The sequence below is a fragment of the Macaca fascicularis genome, chromosome 2 (assembly GCF_037993035.2).
Source record: "Macaca fascicularis isolate 582-1 chromosome 2, T2T-MFA8v1.1".
Lineage (NCBI taxonomy): Eukaryota > Metazoa > Chordata > Mammalia > Primates > Cercopithecidae > Macaca > Macaca fascicularis.
In genome coordinates this window covers 84,462,078-84,479,678 of record NC_088376.1, presented here as the reverse complement: position 1 = coordinate 84,479,678, position 17,601 = coordinate 84,462,078, and the positions used below count along the sequence as shown (strand labels likewise).

The following is a 17,601-nucleotide window of genomic DNA, read 5'->3' as shown; positions in this document are numbered from 1 at the left end:
TTACTTAAATACACAGTTTTTAATATCTGAATGTATAGAAATGTTTAGCTATCTTTGTTATTAATTTTTAACCTAGTTGCATCATGTTCAAAAACATAGTCTAAATTTTAATAATCCCTGAAATTGTTAAGGTTGGTTTATGCCCTAATATGTGGTCAGCTGTCATTAATATACCATTTGTGCTCAAGAAGAATGTCATTTTTTAATTGTTGAATGCAGGGTTTTTTAATGTATTCATTAGATGGATCAAGTTTGAAAATTACTCATACCTTTTAGATGCTACAATTTTTTTGTCTACTTGACATCAGTACATAGGAAAAAAAAAGATGTTAAAGTAATCCAAAATAGTGGTAGATTTGTGAATTATTCTTATAATTTGTCAATTTTCACTTTTTGGTTCAGCATCAATGTGCCTATTGTTTTAAGATCATTAATTGTGTGTTATTGTTATGTAATTACATTCTTCACCTTAATGTTAATAATTTTTTGTATTAAAATCTATTTTGTCTGATATTAATATAAATCCACTAGTTTTATTCTGATTAGTATTTTTCTAGTATTTCTTTTACACATCCTTTTACTTTCAACATTTTATATCTCCATGTTAAAATATTCTCTTAAATATGACACATCAGCTCACCTTTTTATTTATTTAATTACTTATTATGTAGTCAATCTCTGTCTTTGAATAAGTAAGCTTATTCTAATTCCTGAGTTGATTGATTGAGTTTTTCTGCCAGAGTATAAGTTCCTGAGACACAGAAATCTGTCTGTTCACCATTGGCTTAGATAGTGCCTGACAAATAGTAAGTACTAAATAGATCTTTGTTGATTTCTGTGTTATGTTTGGTTTATTTCTGCCATATTACAGGCTTTAGTCCACATACTTTTTCCCCGCTCCTAACCTGCCTTCTCTCATATGCTTCAGGATTTCTTTTATTCACTTTTTCTTTATTTACAATAACATTACATGTTATTGTAAACACAGATATCTTAGCAAAATCGGAATTTAATGATTATCAACTGAAGAAGATAAAGGTCATAGAATACTTTAATGAAAATCACCCCCTAATATTATACATAATATATATTTATTTCAACCTGATATTTTCCCTGACACCATCCTTAAGTTAATTATGGTCATAAATGTGTTTACATAGTCAACATTTATCTATAATTATTATATACACATGTCTACCAAATTTTTCTCACATTTCAGTTCTTCTGAATTTTATTTCCTTCTTTCTAAAGTGCATCCTTTGGAAGTTCCCAAAGTGAGAGTCTGTTGGAAGTATATTCGCTTCATTCTTGATTGTCTAAAATGTCTCTAATTCACCCTAGTTCTTAGATAACAGTTCAACAGGTTATAAATTTCTAATCTAAAATATTGGTGCCTCAAAGATATTATTTCACTGTCTTCTGACTTGTGTCATTGCTGTTGGGAAGTCAGATCTTATTCCTTTGTAGATAATCTTCTTTTATCTCTGATGCTTTTAAGATCATGTCTTCATCTGAAGTTCTACAGTTTAACTACAGATGTGTCCAGGTACAATTGTTTTTTTTCTTAACCTGCTTAGTCACTGTGTTCATAATCTAAGGGGTCAAGTCTTTCATAAATTCTGAAAAACTGTCATCCATTTCCTTTTCAAGACTTTAGTCCCTGATTCTCTCTATTCTCTCATTTAAGAACTTTAACTGGACATTTGTTACTTTTATTTATTCTGTCCTCCAGATCATCAAGGCTGCTTATTAAATTCTCCATGTCCTTGTCTCTGCTTCATTTTGAAATGTTCTCAGATCTGCATTCTCATCCTTCCTTTAGCTCTGTCTAGATCACTCCTTAGTAGATTCAAGATTTTCATTCCAATAATTGTTTTTCCACTCCTAGAAGTTCTCTTGAAGTCTTTTTTTATGTAATATGCTTATTAATTTTTTATTTTTATTTTTATCTTTTGAGACGGAGTCTCTCTCTGTCACCCAGGCTGGAGTGCTGTGGCATGAACTCACTGCAACCTCTGCCTCCTGGGTTCAAGCAATTCTCCTACTTCAGCCTTCCAAGTAGCTGGGATTACAGGTGTGCACCACCACACCTGGCTAATTTTTTGTATTTTAGTAGAGGCAGGGTTTCACCATGTTGCCCAGGCTGCTCTGTCCTGAGTTCAGACAATCCACCTGCCTCAGCCTCCCAAGGGCTAGGATTATAGGCATAAGCCATTGTGCCCAACCCTTTTGTTAAATTTAACATTTATTTTAAGTTCAGAGGTACATGTGCAAGTTTGTTATATAGATAAACTTGTCTGATGGGGCCCCAGTGTGTGTTTTTCCCTTCTATGTGTCTATGTGTTTAAAATCTTTTTCAAAGCAACTTTTAAAAATCTAGTTTTATTCTTGTGATTTTTATTATATTTAGTACTTTAAACACATTTTATATTTTGTATCTAATAGTGCTATTTCTCAAGATCTCAGAATGCTAATTCTGCTATTTGTTGTTTTGCCATCTCTGGGGTATTTCTCAAAAACCAACCAATTCTCCCATTCTGCAACACCAACTGGATGTCCGAAGATTCAATTCAATTCTGATAACTATCCACATAGAGTTAGTATCAGGTCCCACAAGTTGAAGGCTTCAGTATGACAAAACTGTGCCCATTTCAGATACCAGTTGCAGTACTTCTGATCAACCAGCTACAAATCAGGAGTTTTCACAACCCCCTCCTCATGTTCAATAATTTGTTTGCTGAGCTCAGGAAAATACTTTGCTTGCTCGTATTGGTTTATTATAAGAGATACCCCTCACGAACAGCCAAATGGAAGAGATGCACAGGGCAAGATCGTGGGGGTGAGAGATGTAGAGCCTCTAGGTCCTCTTTGGTGTGCCATTCTTCCTGTACCATGATGTGTTCACCAACCTGGAAGGTGTCCAAACCCCAACTTTTATGGGTTTTTATGGAGCCTTTATTATATAGGCATCCTTGTTTAAATTATTGGTCATTGGTGATTAACTCAGTCTCCAGCATCTCTCCTCTCTTCAGAGGTGGGGGAGGCATGAAACTGAACATTCTACGCCTCTAATCACATGGTTGATTTCTTTGCCAAACTGCCCTCATCCTGAAGCTATCCAAGGGCGCAGCAAGGGTCACCTCATTAGCATATACTCAGATAGGGTTGAAAGGGGCTTGTTACGAATAACAAAAGATGCCCCTATCACTCAGGAAATTTCAGTCATTTTAGAAGCTGTGTCAGGAAGTGGGGACAAAGACCAAATATTATTTTAAAAGGACATTACTCTTAGCCCTTGCATTTCTATATTCTTTCAGTCTAATTGTAATTTGTGTTAGGGCTTTACCAACAAATTTTGTGCCTGATGTGCACGCACCATAGTGCATGATGCTCCTGTGTCAAAAAATTCCATAACCTTTTCTTCACCATTTTACCTATTCATTTGCATAAGATTTTGGGTTTGCAGCTGGGGGTCAAGCTAAGAGACTCTGGCCCTTCTGTCAATAATTATTTTGATTAGTCTGCCTGTCTATTGCCCCAAATGACTACAGACCAGGTTTCTCATTGTAATATTTGCCTTCCAGCTTTTTAAAATCCCCACACTTTTATGAACCAAACTGGGGTTCACTTGCTTGGTGCATCATGACCAGATATTTACATCAAGGTTTATAGTAGAAGAAAGAAAGGCTTTATTTGCAGGGCACCAAGCAAGAAGGATCAGGCAGTTAACACTTAAGTTCCAAACTCCCCAATGTATTAGAGGCAACAGTTTTTTTTTTAAGCAAGGGTAAATTTAGAAAGGCAGAAGTTATAAGCAAAATCATAATGCATGGAGAGTATGCATTGCTTTTGGCCTTAAAGGGCAGGATTTCTTGAAGCAGGGGCTTCCAGGTCATAAGTGGATTTAAAGATTTTTTCATTTGTAATTGGTTAACAAATAGAAGCTTTCTTTTAAAATTTGAGATCTGCAGAAAATAATGTTAGCTCTGGCATGTGGGTGTGACTTCCTCCAGGCCCCTCAAGAGGAAATTTAGAAGCAAGAATTATGGTTACAGTTTAGTCCTCAGTTCTCCCTTATCTGAGGTTTATATGCCAGTGGATCCATTTGGTTAGGGGCATCGGAGTGGGGGAATCTGGATTTCTGAAAAACAACTGAGAGACATAGATTAAGATGTTATTTTTAGGTTTTATAGGAGAACCAAACGTTCTGTGATTCTAACGTTTTTGATTATTGTTTTAAGCTATTATATTTTTGCTTATCAAGTTATTTATGTACTTTTCAGGGCTAGCTATTTGCCTGAAACTTTTTTTAAAGAAACTCAAGATATTTTTCTCATTTTCATACTTAAGGAGGCCCACAGACTCCAAAGAGGGGGTCTTTGCTCTGTCTTAAAATTGGGGTAATTAGAACCTGTTTGGGGCCCTTTATTATTGAGAGACTGGCAGAGGATCCCTTTGGTCCACCCAACCTTGTATAGTGCTGTATTAAGATTTTTGTTTCACCCTCATCAATGTTCATCTATGTATCCCATTTCTTAATAACCATTTAAAGATTTCCACCTGCAGAGGTGAGTCCTTTGACTCTCTCCTTCTTCCCTATTGTTTCCTCCTATCAATGTTTGCTTTATTCACCCCCCATTTCTTAATAACCATTTAACAATTTCTAAATCATCGGGACAAGTCCTTTGCCTCTCCCTTCTACCTCTCCTCATTCTCTTATTAAATGATCTAATGTTTTTACAGCATCTGTAAGACCCGTGAAGGGAAGCTGAGAAAGCAAATTTTGTTAAGAACTGTTGCTCCATTTTGCAACAGTTAAGTTACATGGGCACCAATTTACCATGACCTGGGTAATGAGCATATTTAGTGGATAAATCTCCTGATTATTATGAAGACAATCTTACATGGCTTGCATATGAAACATATCAGCTGCTTCATCTGGGATATCCCAATTGTCATTTATAGGGGGAGTTGGACAGTCCCCCTTCTCAGGATAAACAGATCTTACAGTCACTTTTATTTAGTCCACCAGGCTGGCTGTCCTTTCAGGAATATACCCATCTGCAGTGGTTCCACAGTGAGCGGTGGATCCTATATCCACCCAAACATGCCTTCCTACTCTACAAAATTTAAAAAGTTACTTTTTTTTTAAAGTTAGTCATTCTTACAATGCATTTTAGTAAAGGCAGCTGATGACACTGATCTACAAAATAAAATATACCCCCAGGTATATATATTTACACTCTATCCCCTGGTTTCAGTAGTTTCTTGGTTTTGGCCTCTCCTCAATGTGGACCACCTTCTTAGTAATCAGAGATCTTAGAGGTACTCTCAGTTATTCCTGTATAATTTCTCCCCCTGAGAGACTTCGGGGGCTAGTGGCTGAAGTTCAGCTCAACTGAAATCTGTGCTTGGTTCAGCATTAAAGTTTAACCCGGCAGTCACTTTTAATTTCTTTCATTTTAGCTCTTACAGATAATAATAGCCAATGGATTGTACACTTTATTTGTTCTATTAGTTTGCATTACCCTGTGTATTCAGCAAACCAAACGGCTGGGAATCAGATTCACCTCTAAATTCCATTGGTAACTTTTACATTTAGTAACTAACTGAAGCACAGCTGCTGCTCCATACTATGGATAACAAATCAAAGGTTCCTCCTCCCTCACCGTTTCATCCTTCTCTTCCCAAACCACATGCTTCTGTGAGTCAGGGCCATTCTAGAAAATTCCACTTCTGACACCAATTTTGAAGTGATTTTTTTTCCCACAATATTCTGATGTCAAATATGTAGGGTTTTCCACATCACTATTTCTCTAGCTTTGTGACACTAACTAGGTGTTCAATATTGCAATTCAATTCTGACACTAACTACCTGGAAACCCTGCAGGTTAAAGGCTCAGTCCCATAGTACTGCCCTCCACTTTAGATACCAGTTATAATAATCCCAGCACTTTGGGAGGCCAAGGCAGGCAGATCACTTGAGGTCAGAAGTTTCAGACCACCCTGGCCAGCATGGTGAAATTGCATCGCTACTAAAAATACAAAAAAAAAAAAAAAAAAATAGCTGGCCGTAGTGATGCATGTCTGTAGTCCCAGCTGCCTGGGAGGCTCGGGCAGGAGAATGGCTTGAACCCAGAAGGTGGAGGTTGCAGTGAGCCGAGATCATGCCATTGCACTCCAGCCTGGGCAACAGAGCAAGACTGTGTCTCAAAAAATAAATAAATAAGTAAATAAATAAATAAAGTCCCAGGCCTCCTATGCTTCTGACCAAGCAACCATAAATCAAGGGTTCTCATAATCCCCATCTCAGCTTTGACAGTTTGTTAGACCAACTCACAAAACTCAGGACTTACCATTTAGCAACATAGTAGCAACAAGATACCATAATAGCAACAAAAACAGTCAATGAAGTAATAGCAAGTAAGGGATACAACTTAGAAACAGCCAAATGAGAGAGAAGCATGTATAGAGAAATGTATGACAGAGGAGGGAGGACGCACAGAGCTTTCATACCTTCTCTGGGAATATTACCCTGCTAGAACTTCAGTGTGTTCACCAACCCAGAAGTTCTCCAAACCCTGCTGTTCAGAAGTTTTTATTGAGATTTCATCATGTAGGCATGATTGATTAAATAATTGACTATTAGTGATTAACTCAGTCTTTAGTCTCTATTTCCTCCCTTGGAGGTTGGTTGGTTTTTCTAGTGACCGGCCCCATTTGGAAGCTGTTATAGGCCTTCCAAATGCTGCCACATTAGAACAAAAGACACTCCAATCATCCTTATCATTCAGGTAATTCTAAAGGTCTTAGGAGCTTTGCAGAAACTAGGAAGAAAGACCAAGCATCTTTCTATGATACCACACCACCTCCCACTCATTGAAAATTGTATCTTTGAGTGTTTTTCCACTCTTGTGTGTAAGGTGTAAGCCATAATTCAGTGGGGCTTGATCTGTGAGAATCCTGTGCAGTCTACAGTAATTTTGCATCCTTCCCCAGAGGATTTTCTTTCGCTTTTTCTATATCATAGAATGTTACCAATCAGAGCGGTTTGTTCCTAGACATGAGAGTTCCTAAACTACCCAGGTAGCATAAACTCAAACCTTAACCCACATGCTTATAGTTAAAATTCCCAGAGGAAAAAAATTTCTAGTCTAGGCCCCAAACAATTCAAACGAGTTTATTCTCCTTTTGTCAATCATTAAAATTTTTATCTCTATCATTTTACTCATACCCCGATCTCACCCTAATTTAATAATGTACTGTGCTGTATTATAATTGACCGTTTACTTGTGTACTATAGGCACCAAATAGTAAACAACACCATGCCCTCTATTATCTTACCTTTTCATTCTAATGTCTGACATATATTTATAGATTCTTGCAAGAAGAGCCTAAAAATATTTGTCAAGTAAATTAGATAATCAAATTATCAAAATTATATATCTTGCTAAGCTTATTTCTAATATTTTTTTTTTTTGCTATTATGGATCAAACCATTGTTTTCAATATACTGCATATTTTATTATATCTACATATTTCAGGTTTTTTCATCTTACATGGTTTCTTGTTTGCTTGTTTGTTTGAGATGGGGTCTCAAACAATGGCTATTTCTGAATGGCTATTCGCAGGTATGCTCATAGCACATTACATCATTGAACTCCTGGCCTCAAGCAATCCTCACACCTCAGCCTTCTAAGTAGGTAGGACTATAAACATGTACCACCATGTCAAGCTTTAAATCTTACATGTTTATTTTTATATATTTTCTTTTTTGACACCTTAGTGAACTCTTGTCTATACTAATTGATTTTCAGTTTATCCTCTTGGATTTTCTACAACCATCTATTATTAAGTAACAATACAGTGATCTCTTTACTTCCAATATTTATATCTCTCATTTTTATTTCAGGTCTTATTACTTTGTCCTAAAGTTCCAAAGCTATAGATAATAATAATAGTGGTCAAAAACAGTTATTGTGTTACTGAGGTTAACAGGAATAAAACAGATTAAAAGTTGTTTCATCACAACCAAACTAACTACTAATAGTGAAGAGTGCATAGCAATATCTAATATCTATATATCAAGGTGTCTGTTCTTTTAGATTTCCAAATATAAAGCAGCATCTCATCTCAAGTTCTAAATCAAAGCCTTGCTTTCAAAATTGGTATATATGTTAACTGCAGGAAATTTCTGATAAGATTATTTGCTTATGAATCATGATAATTCATGAGTAATAATTTTGTACATGATAATTCTTTGTTTTTAAGTTATCATTAATAATACAGATTATTACATGAAAAGTTGTAGTACTTATAAACCAATTTCAACAAAAAGCAAAAAAGAAAGTCTCTGTTCTCAGGAAAGGAAATCACTGTGCTTTTCTGTGATTATAGAAGTTTTTAAATTAAGAACATTGTGAATGACATATTTGATCCTCTTTTAGCAAATATACAGGATTTCATAAAATACATTTTGTGTATTAATCTTACTTATGGCTTCATCATCTATTTTTAATTTTTCTTTTGATCTATTTTCTTCAAACATGCTACTTTTCACTTTTTCTTATCTCATATTAATTTATGTAAGGCAAGTCATTACACTTCCAGAACAAAGGGAAATATAAACAAACAAACAAGTGAATAGGTTACCAGTCCAGATAGAAAGGAAAATTAAGGCTTTGAGATCACATGACTTTTATTGTACAATTTTTAAATTAACTACCAAAGAATCTTTTTCTGTGAGATGTAGAATTTAACCCAAAGTGGGAAAATAGTAATTATAATTTAGGTCAAGAAAGATTATGTTAAACATTTATTATTTTTATTATATTTATAAATGTAAGTTTAGTTACCAGTGATAATATTATAATAATGTTGTAATAATGGCATTACAGGATGTATTCAATATTGCTACATTTGTGCTAGCTGTAAAAAGTAATAATTCCAAATCCCCCAACTGTTATTTTTCTTAAATAAGAAAAACTTTCTCCCTAGAAATTCAACATGACAGTTTCATCTCTGTCTTACATCTCAACTATAGTAAGGATCCTATATTATGTGTAAGATATATTGAACTACTAGCTAAACTCCTGTATGAGGAATCTTTTGTTTCAAGTGGTAGGAATCACAGCTCAAACTGACTTACTGAAGTCAGTTTTAAAGGGGCAGAACACATTGGAACACATTGACTTACATAACATAAAGATCCACAGGTGGGACTGCTTTTAAGCAGAGCTTGATCCAACCAATAGCTCACTTACTGTCTCTCAGCACTCCGTTTCCACAGTCAACTTGAGAATTTATTCTCAAATTCTACCCCGTGTTCCACTAATTCTACCATGCCCTCAAGTGCTAGGTTCTTGAATAAAATAGCAACATTCTCAAATGTCATTACAGATCTCAAATCTCCCTGTACCAAGGAACAGGAGTGCCCCTTCCACACAATTCCAGAAGCCCACTCTTTTCCTTTGGCCCAAACTGCCTAATATGCTTATGATTGAACCAATCACTGGGACCGAGGGAAATAGCATGGATTTATTGACTTTGTCACTTGGGTCTCACTTTTAGAGTAGGAGGTGAGTGAGAGAATTAACCAAGGAATAATAAGGGGAGGAGGAGAGAAATGCATGCCAGATTGCCAATTAACCAGTGATCATTCCAACTCTCAGACAGTGCAACAAGACATCAGTTTATTGGAATTATAGCAACATTGTATTATTTCAATGATAGTGAGTCTAATAAATATTGAGGAGGAATAGCCATACTTTAATGTTTGTATTGTCTCTAGTCTACTTTGATAAAAGTAGGATCAAGGAGCTTCAGTGTAATAAAGCCCAGAATAAAGATCCAGTACAGTTCATTAAACATAAAACTTTGGAATCAATAAGAATTTCAAATGAAAGAGAAATGAACTGTGTGTAAAATTCCTGCGGGATTATGTGTCTTTCTAAGTTTCTATGTATGTTGCAAGAGAAAACTTAAATATATAAAAATTGATCTTGGAGAAGTAGACCAGCAACCTGAAGTGAAAATTAGGAATCGTGGGAATGAAAACCAGCTTTTTCTATTTCTGTCTATAACTCTGAAATTACAATGAAGGTCAAAGGGAAATATAATTTATTGTACAATTTATTATCTATATAGTATACATATGACTTTCTCAGACATCAAATACAAAACTCAAAATATACTATCTGTTTCTAAAAGTAGAAACCATTTTATTATTTATGGGGGGCAATAATAATAACTTTGCTTCAAAGTTGCCACCTTTTGCTATTTTCTTACTGATGTGAATTTGTGGATAACTTCCAAGATAGAAGTATTAGCACTCAAAAGAGTGCAAAATAAAACTCAGAACATGATTGAGAAAGAAGTAATGACCAAGTGTTGGCATTATGAAGGTACTATAGAAACAAAAGTCTGAAACTGATCAGTAAAAAAGAGTCATATAAAACTTACATGGTCCTATCTCACACTAAACAATTGGGGCCTTCAAAAATGAGATTTTGCTTTAACCTAAATGTTAGAACATTTTGTTATGGACAAAGGGCAGGGAAATTACACAGACACCAGAAAATAGAGGATAAAATGAAACTTCTAGAAAAGTAATGATAGAACCCAACAAATCTGCATCTTTCTAAAAGAGTTTTTGAATCTCTATGATTTTTCTTTTTAAGAAACTGCTTTGCAATGTTCCTTCATGATCTGTTGGCTGTGGTTAGGATGAGGTGTCCAAGAGAAAATATAGACAACAATGGTGTCTATGCTTAGTGCTTTACTTCCATAGAGCTTAAAATGTATTTTATGGATATTTAACTACATAACAAATACAGCTATCCCTCACATATATAGATGAGTCTGTTCATCTACAGTCTATATTTTACATTTTTGCAGATGTTTTTCTGGCGCTGCCAATGGTTGCATTAAGCCAAACTCTCCCCATTAATCCAGTCTTTTGTGACTGAGTTCATATTTCCCAAAGAAAAAGCTGCAGCAAGCCAACTATGAAACTAATTTTTCCATCCAAGCAAAGCTGCTCTGTTCATTTCAGCATCTACTCTACTGAGTCACCCAGTACAAATTATTTCACTTCACTCACCCTTCATAAGGTGAACAGAACCCATTTTAGGCAAAATGAAGAACAAAGACAATGTGATTTTTTTTTCTAAGTTTAGTATCAGAAAATAAATCATATCTCAGAAGCTCTAGATATTTTATTAGTTTTGATTTTTTGCAGTTCTATTCCTATTTGGACCATTAAAAATTCAAGATTTGGGAATGTGTGTTTTCAATTCAAATGTGTGTTTAAATTCAAATGTTGATTGAGCATCTGCTAGTTGCTTGAGGCGTGAAGATAATTTAAAGATGTGGCCAGGCACCATGGCTCACACCTGTAATCACAGTGATTTGGGAGGCCAAGGCAGGAGGATCGCTTGAGGCCAGGAGCTCAAGACCAGTTTGAACGACATAGCAAGACCCCATCTCTACTAAAAATTAAACAAAAATATATTAACTGGGCATAGGGGCATGTACCTTTAATCCCAGCTTCTCTAGAGGCTGAGGTAGGAAGATTGCCTGAGCCCAGAAGTTCAAGGTTACAGTGAACTATGATTGCATCACTACACTCCAGCATAAGTGACAGAGTAAGACCCTGTCTGCAAAAATAAAAACCAGAAATTAAAACAAACAAACAAGATGGAATCTTCAAGGGGATTAAGATTTGTCAGGTTGTTAAGACATGCCCCCATGAAACAGGAGATTCACTCTGGAGTGAATATAAATGTTCTTTAAGAGTTTGAGGCCAAGCGCGGTGGCTCACGCCTGTAATGCCAGCACTTTGGGAGGCCCAGGCGGACCGATCACTTGAGGTCAGGAGTTCGAGACCAGTCTGGCCAATATGGAGAAACCCCGTTTCTACTAAAAATAACAAAAATTAGCTGGGTGTGGTGGCAGGCACCTGTAATCCCAGTGACTCAGGAGGCTGAGGCAGGAGAATCGCTTGAACCCAGGAGGTAAAGGCTGCAGTAAGCCAAGATTGCGCCATTGCACTCCAGCCTGGGCAACAAGAGTGAAGCTCCATCTCCAAAAAAAAAAAAAAAAAAAAAAAGAGAGTTTGAATGGAAGATTGGAAAATACTGTAATATTCAGGAAACCCTTTATGAGCTAGATGGGACTTAGACATATCTGGAAGGACAGTGATAGATAGAATAAAGAAAAAATGAGGAGACTAGGTAGTTGTTTCTGAGTGTGAAATCACAAGCAAATTTCAGAGGCCAGATAAGCACAGGCAGTGAAATCAGCAGAGCTGGTTATAAAGGTTGATACTAGAGAAAATGTAAGAATAATGGATAGATTGTGAAGTAGATGCACACTGGTGAGAGCCTTGAATGCCAGGAAAGGAAAAGTCCCCAGAGTTCCTGAGGGAGGATGTGACAGTGAAAAAGGCAGGTGATGTATCAAAAATAGTCATCGAGTGGTGACGTAGCGATGTATTGGCATGAAACAACACTAGTAGCAGTGAGACTGGTGGGGAAACTCTTCAATAATACAGATGTTATGTGATGAGAAATTTGACCAAGACAATAGCAATGATAATGCAAAGAAACAGGCTGATATGGGATGTATTGCAATGTGCAGGTTTAATTAGTTTTTGAGAGACTCACTAAATGGGGAGTAAGAGAAAAGAAAAGTCAACAATGGCTTCAAATTTTTAAGCAGAATAATTGGGTGAGTAATGGCTATCCTCATAACAGGCTGGTGAAAGAAAAAGGAAAAGAGAAGTAGAGATTATGAAAATCACTTTGGAAGAACATATTTGCTCTATTTTAACTAACTTTTGGAGTTATGAGCAAATAGCAATGTCCCAGTAGGTATTTGGAAATGCCATGTTGGAATTTGGTGGAAATTTCCAGCTGCGACTGTAGCTTTGATGTTCAATTTTTTGGTTAAAAATAGTAGCCAAAGACACAAGACTAGCGATATTCCCAAGGGTGTATGTATGAAGAGAATATCAGTGAGCTGGGGACAGCTGTGAGGAGCACTGAATGAGAAGGCAGGAGGAGAAAGGGGAACATGTGTCTGTGTGTGTGTGTGAGTGTGTCAGAGAGAGAGAGAGAGACTATTGCTGAACTCCAGGAAGATGATTTTTAAGGAGGGGACAATAATACCAAAAAGTCAAGAAGCCAGAATAGCTTGAGGACTTGCAAGGTGGTCAATTTCAGCCTTCCGTAGTACAATAAGATGTTTCTGAAGAAGGGAAAACTGTTTACCTCTTTCAGTGAAAGTTTGACATCTTTCGTCTGGGGGGAAAAGAAATTGAAGGATTATATTTCTGTGAGAAATTTAATCTGCATAATCTATCTTTGATACTATTTTTTAAAGCATCCCCTTTGCTAATGGTAAAAATTTGGAGCTGTTCACACACGCAAACTGATTTTTTTAATAATAAATTCAGTCATAGTCATATAAATTTCATCTCCAATTGGGATAAATTGTAAAGGAATACATTAAAAGATCTGTTTCTCCCAAGTTTCTTTCGACATGACAGGAGCAAAGAAGACATTTTTTAATCAATTCTACTTTCCTACAGAAGGGTAATATAATCTGGTTAACTGTTATTTCCATCAGAGGCACAGAGCTTTTTGGACATAGGTAGAGGTTTATAAGCACAAAATTGAGAACAATTAGCACTCAAATTAATGTTACATGAGATTCAACATCTGGTAAGTGTGTTGTCATTTGGGGTCATAGACCACCTGTTAGGCTAAATGTTCATACAACAGCAATTTACCCTGCATACAAATGGTAAAAGAATGATACTTGAAAAACATTTTTTTTCTAAATTTAACCTTATGTATATAGGAGCCTCTTACATTTTAAAACTTCAACTGTAAGTTAATAATGGGTCAAATACTCACAGGATGAAGCATATAGGATCAGAAGGAACAGAGAATATTTACATTTTTGCAAGCATGTTTTATAATAAATTAGCCATAGTATAGTACTAACATTAGTTTCTATTCCGTCTAATCACTGCCAATATTAGTATTGGTCTCCTCTTTATCTATCAAATATTTAAGGACAAGAAGAGGTAAACCACTCAAAGTCTTTAGGCTATCTATCTACATAAGCGAGTCCTCAAACATCAGGCTGGTTTTGGCAATAATGCGGCACCAGAAAATGCCAAATCTCGAGGTTACTCAGCTGCCTTTTCATACAATCCAGTTATTGGAAACTTCAGTAAAACTAGTAAGCTGTGCCCTTGCTAATATTTCAACAAAATAGTATTCGCTTGCAAAGAGAGGCGTGTCTGTGATGATCAGCTGCAGATTTCAAAAGCAAAGAAACTTCCTGCACTTTTGAAATTGAAAAGCAGAAATCACATTTTACCTTGTTTATAAAAATGAGCCATCCTTTTAAAAAGAGCCATTTTGTAACACAACCACCAACTAAAGAAGCATCTAAGGCTGGGTACAGTGGCTCACGCCTATAATCCCAACACTGGGAGGCTGAGGTGGGTGGATCACCTGAGGTCGGGAGTTCAAGACCAGCTTGACCAACTTGGAGAAACCCTATCTCAAAACCAATACACACCCCACCACACCAATACAAAATTAGCTGGGTGTGGTGGCGGGTGCCTGTAATCCCAGCTACTCGGGAGGCTGAGGCAGGAGAATTGCTTGAACCTGGGAGGCAGAGTTTGCAGTGAGCCGAGATAGTGCCACTGCACTCCAGCCTGAGTAGACAGAGCAAGACTCCATCTCAAAAAAAAAAAAAAAAAAAAAAGCAGCAGCATCTAATACTTGCAATCTGTATGTTAAGATGCCTAAAAGTCACTCTGTTAGTTTGGGAACTCTTGAGCATTTGCTATACTTTTCTAGATAGAGAGCATTTACTGGCCTTCCTATAGAATGTTTCCCATCGATTTTTTATAACTATGACCCCAGACTATCACAAGGATAGTTTTGAGTGGTAAGCCTTTGTACTTTGGCATCCAGCTGCCTGATTTTCAATTCTGGTCCTTATGCTCAGTGTGTGATCTTGGGCAACTTTGTAATCTCTGGAAGCTCCAGCTTTATCATCTGTAAGGTGGGCCTGATAATATGCCCTGCTCCCCACTCCATGATTGAAAAAGATAACCCTGATAATGTGTGTGGCACAGAAGAAGCACCAGATGAATATTAGCCTTCATTAACACTAAGGGGTGACCTTGATCCTAAGTCACCAAAGAAAAACTAACGCTTGCTTGGGTTCATTAATATGTTTTTGCTCTGTGTTTGTGTTTAAAAGGCATTGTGTGATATTTTAATTATTTCAATAATCAGCATATATTTTAACTCTCAATTTGACAGACACACACTGTTTACTTAACCAAACTGTGACAAATAACTTACTGCAGTGTTTTCCAAACTGTGTTTTGAAAAACGGAGGTTCTGTGGAGAAGCTCGAGGTGGCGTCTGTGAGTAGGGTATAGAACAGAGTACAGTAGTGGGGGTGGGTGATCAGTGTGCCAGGATTCAAACAGAATGTCCCTACTTTTTGTTGGCTTTTAATATTAGGCTTGTCAGAAAATTTTAGTTTGGACAAAAGGTTCTGTGGCTTAAAAAGGGGGATGGTGTTAAAAAACACACTCATGGTGTACTATCTTATTTTTAAAAGAAGTATTACAGACAAATAGTGAAGGCTATATTTGAACCATTACCATTTGAGTTCTGAGTCTACATTAAAATTTTACCTTTAAACCATCATTCAATGATATTTGGGATTTTGCCTTTTCCCCTTTCTGGTAGTGTTAAACAAAGAGGGCTTATTAAACTTCTCTGTTCACCATCCTTCATTTGAGAAATCTATTTTAATAAACCAAAGCCTTGTTACTCAAAATGGAAATGAATTAAGTGAATCTTGCCTCCAGGCCCCCAAGAGGTTAGCCTTTGTACTTTGGCTTTCAATTCTGGTCCCTCTGTTTGCTAAATTCATGATCTTGGGCATGTTTGTAACCTCTCGAAGCACCAGTCTTATCATCTGTAAGGTGGGTCTTTATCCCTACCCCAAAAGTAACCTAGTGCAAAGCAATCTCGAAGAAGGGTGCAGTGGCTGTGCCTGTGGTGTCTGGAGTCAGACTACCTGGTTGTGAATCCGGCTTTGCCCACTTTGGAGCTGTGCTCTTGGGCAAGTTACTTCCCGTGTGTGTCCCTCAACCTCTTATTCATAAAGTGAGGACAACAGCACCAACCTTGTGAAGTTATTATGTGGAATTGAAAGAACAGTGCACACAAAACTCTTAGAACAGGGGCGAATAGAAAATAAGTACTCAGTAAACATTAGCTCTTATGGTCATTAAGAATTGAATCTGTTTTAGAACCATTTTCATGACACGAATTATTTCCAAGTCTAATTACAATAGTCAGTGCATTTATCATTTTAAGTTTCTTCCTATGGCTATATGAAGGATGGTAACTAAATTAATTAGCTTTATATTTTAATTCTCACTTGTAATTTTTCTCTTTCCTTTTTTTTTTTTAAATATATCTTAAGCTAGGAAGAGAAAAATCAAATTCTCATCCGAGCTCAGTGGCTCACGCCTGTAATTCCAGCACTTTGGGAGACTGAGGCGGGTAGATCACCTGAGGTCAGAAGTTTGAGACCAGCCTGGCCAACATGGTGGAACCCCATCTCTACTAAAAATACAAAAATTAGCTGGGCGTGGTGGTGGGCACCTGTAATCCCAGCTACTCAGGAGGCTGAAGCAGGAGAATCGCTTGAACCTGGGAGGTAGAGGTTGCAGTGAGCCAAAATCACACCATTACACTCTAGCCTGGGCGACAAGAGCAAGACTCTGTCTAAAAAAAAAAAAGAGAGAAAAAGAAAAATCAAAGTCTCTTGTAAATAGTCACAGCTAAAAACTAATAAGCATGTGAGCTGGTCCTGAATGTCTGTTATTCTGAAGATGAGGAAAGATGACCATGTGATCTAGCCATATTTTATTGTTATGCTTTGTGTATGCTTAGATTACTAAGAAAAGTATAATGAAATATGATTTTGACATGTTATCTATTCAACCTTTTGATACATATAATTTTACTTCATACCTTTCATGTTTATAGTTATCATTTTTTCCATGTACAATTCCTGAAATCTGGGGGGGGAAACCCTAAACATATTAAAACCATAACAAAGCCTCTTAGTTCTTTTTCTGTCATATTTCAGATCTTCAGACACTCCACATGTTGCCTCAAACAGTTGACTGGTCATCTTTTCCTCCCCAACAATATCTCTTGACTCTTGGGTTCAAAAACAAAGAAGATGGAAAATTTTTGGAAAAAATATCAAGCAGGAAGCTGCCGATATTCACAGGTAAATCATCTGAACCTACAAGGTCTAGCATGTAGTAGCACCTGTGATGAGTTTTGGGCCCCAAAAAATGTTTGAGTTAAAATTAACTCCTTCTAATCTTCTCTGTGGGTTAGTTAACAATACTTGGAATTCTGGTTCCAGGAAATCTTTCTCCCAAGAATACACACAGTCCTGGAATGCCAACCCTCTGACTCTAATCATCTAATCATCTTACCCCACCCACCTCTATCATCAACGACTAATCAT

General features: G+C 36.6%; 1 protein-coding gene across 2 annotated transcripts in view; it reads left to right on the top strand.

Annotated features, from left to right (window-relative positions):
- The window catches only part of SPATA16 (spermatogenesis associated 16), a 261,852-nt gene that overhangs the window by 202,436 nt on the left and 41,815 nt on the right, over nucleotides 1-17,601 (top strand). For both annotated transcript variants that reach the window (XM_045386618.2, XM_045386617.2), the window contains exon 7: nucleotides 17,209-17,355. In XM_045386618.2, coding sequence (XP_045242553.2) covers nucleotides 17,209-17,355 — 147 coding nt within the window. The remainder of the gene's footprint in view (nucleotides 1-17,208; nucleotides 17,356-17,601) is intronic.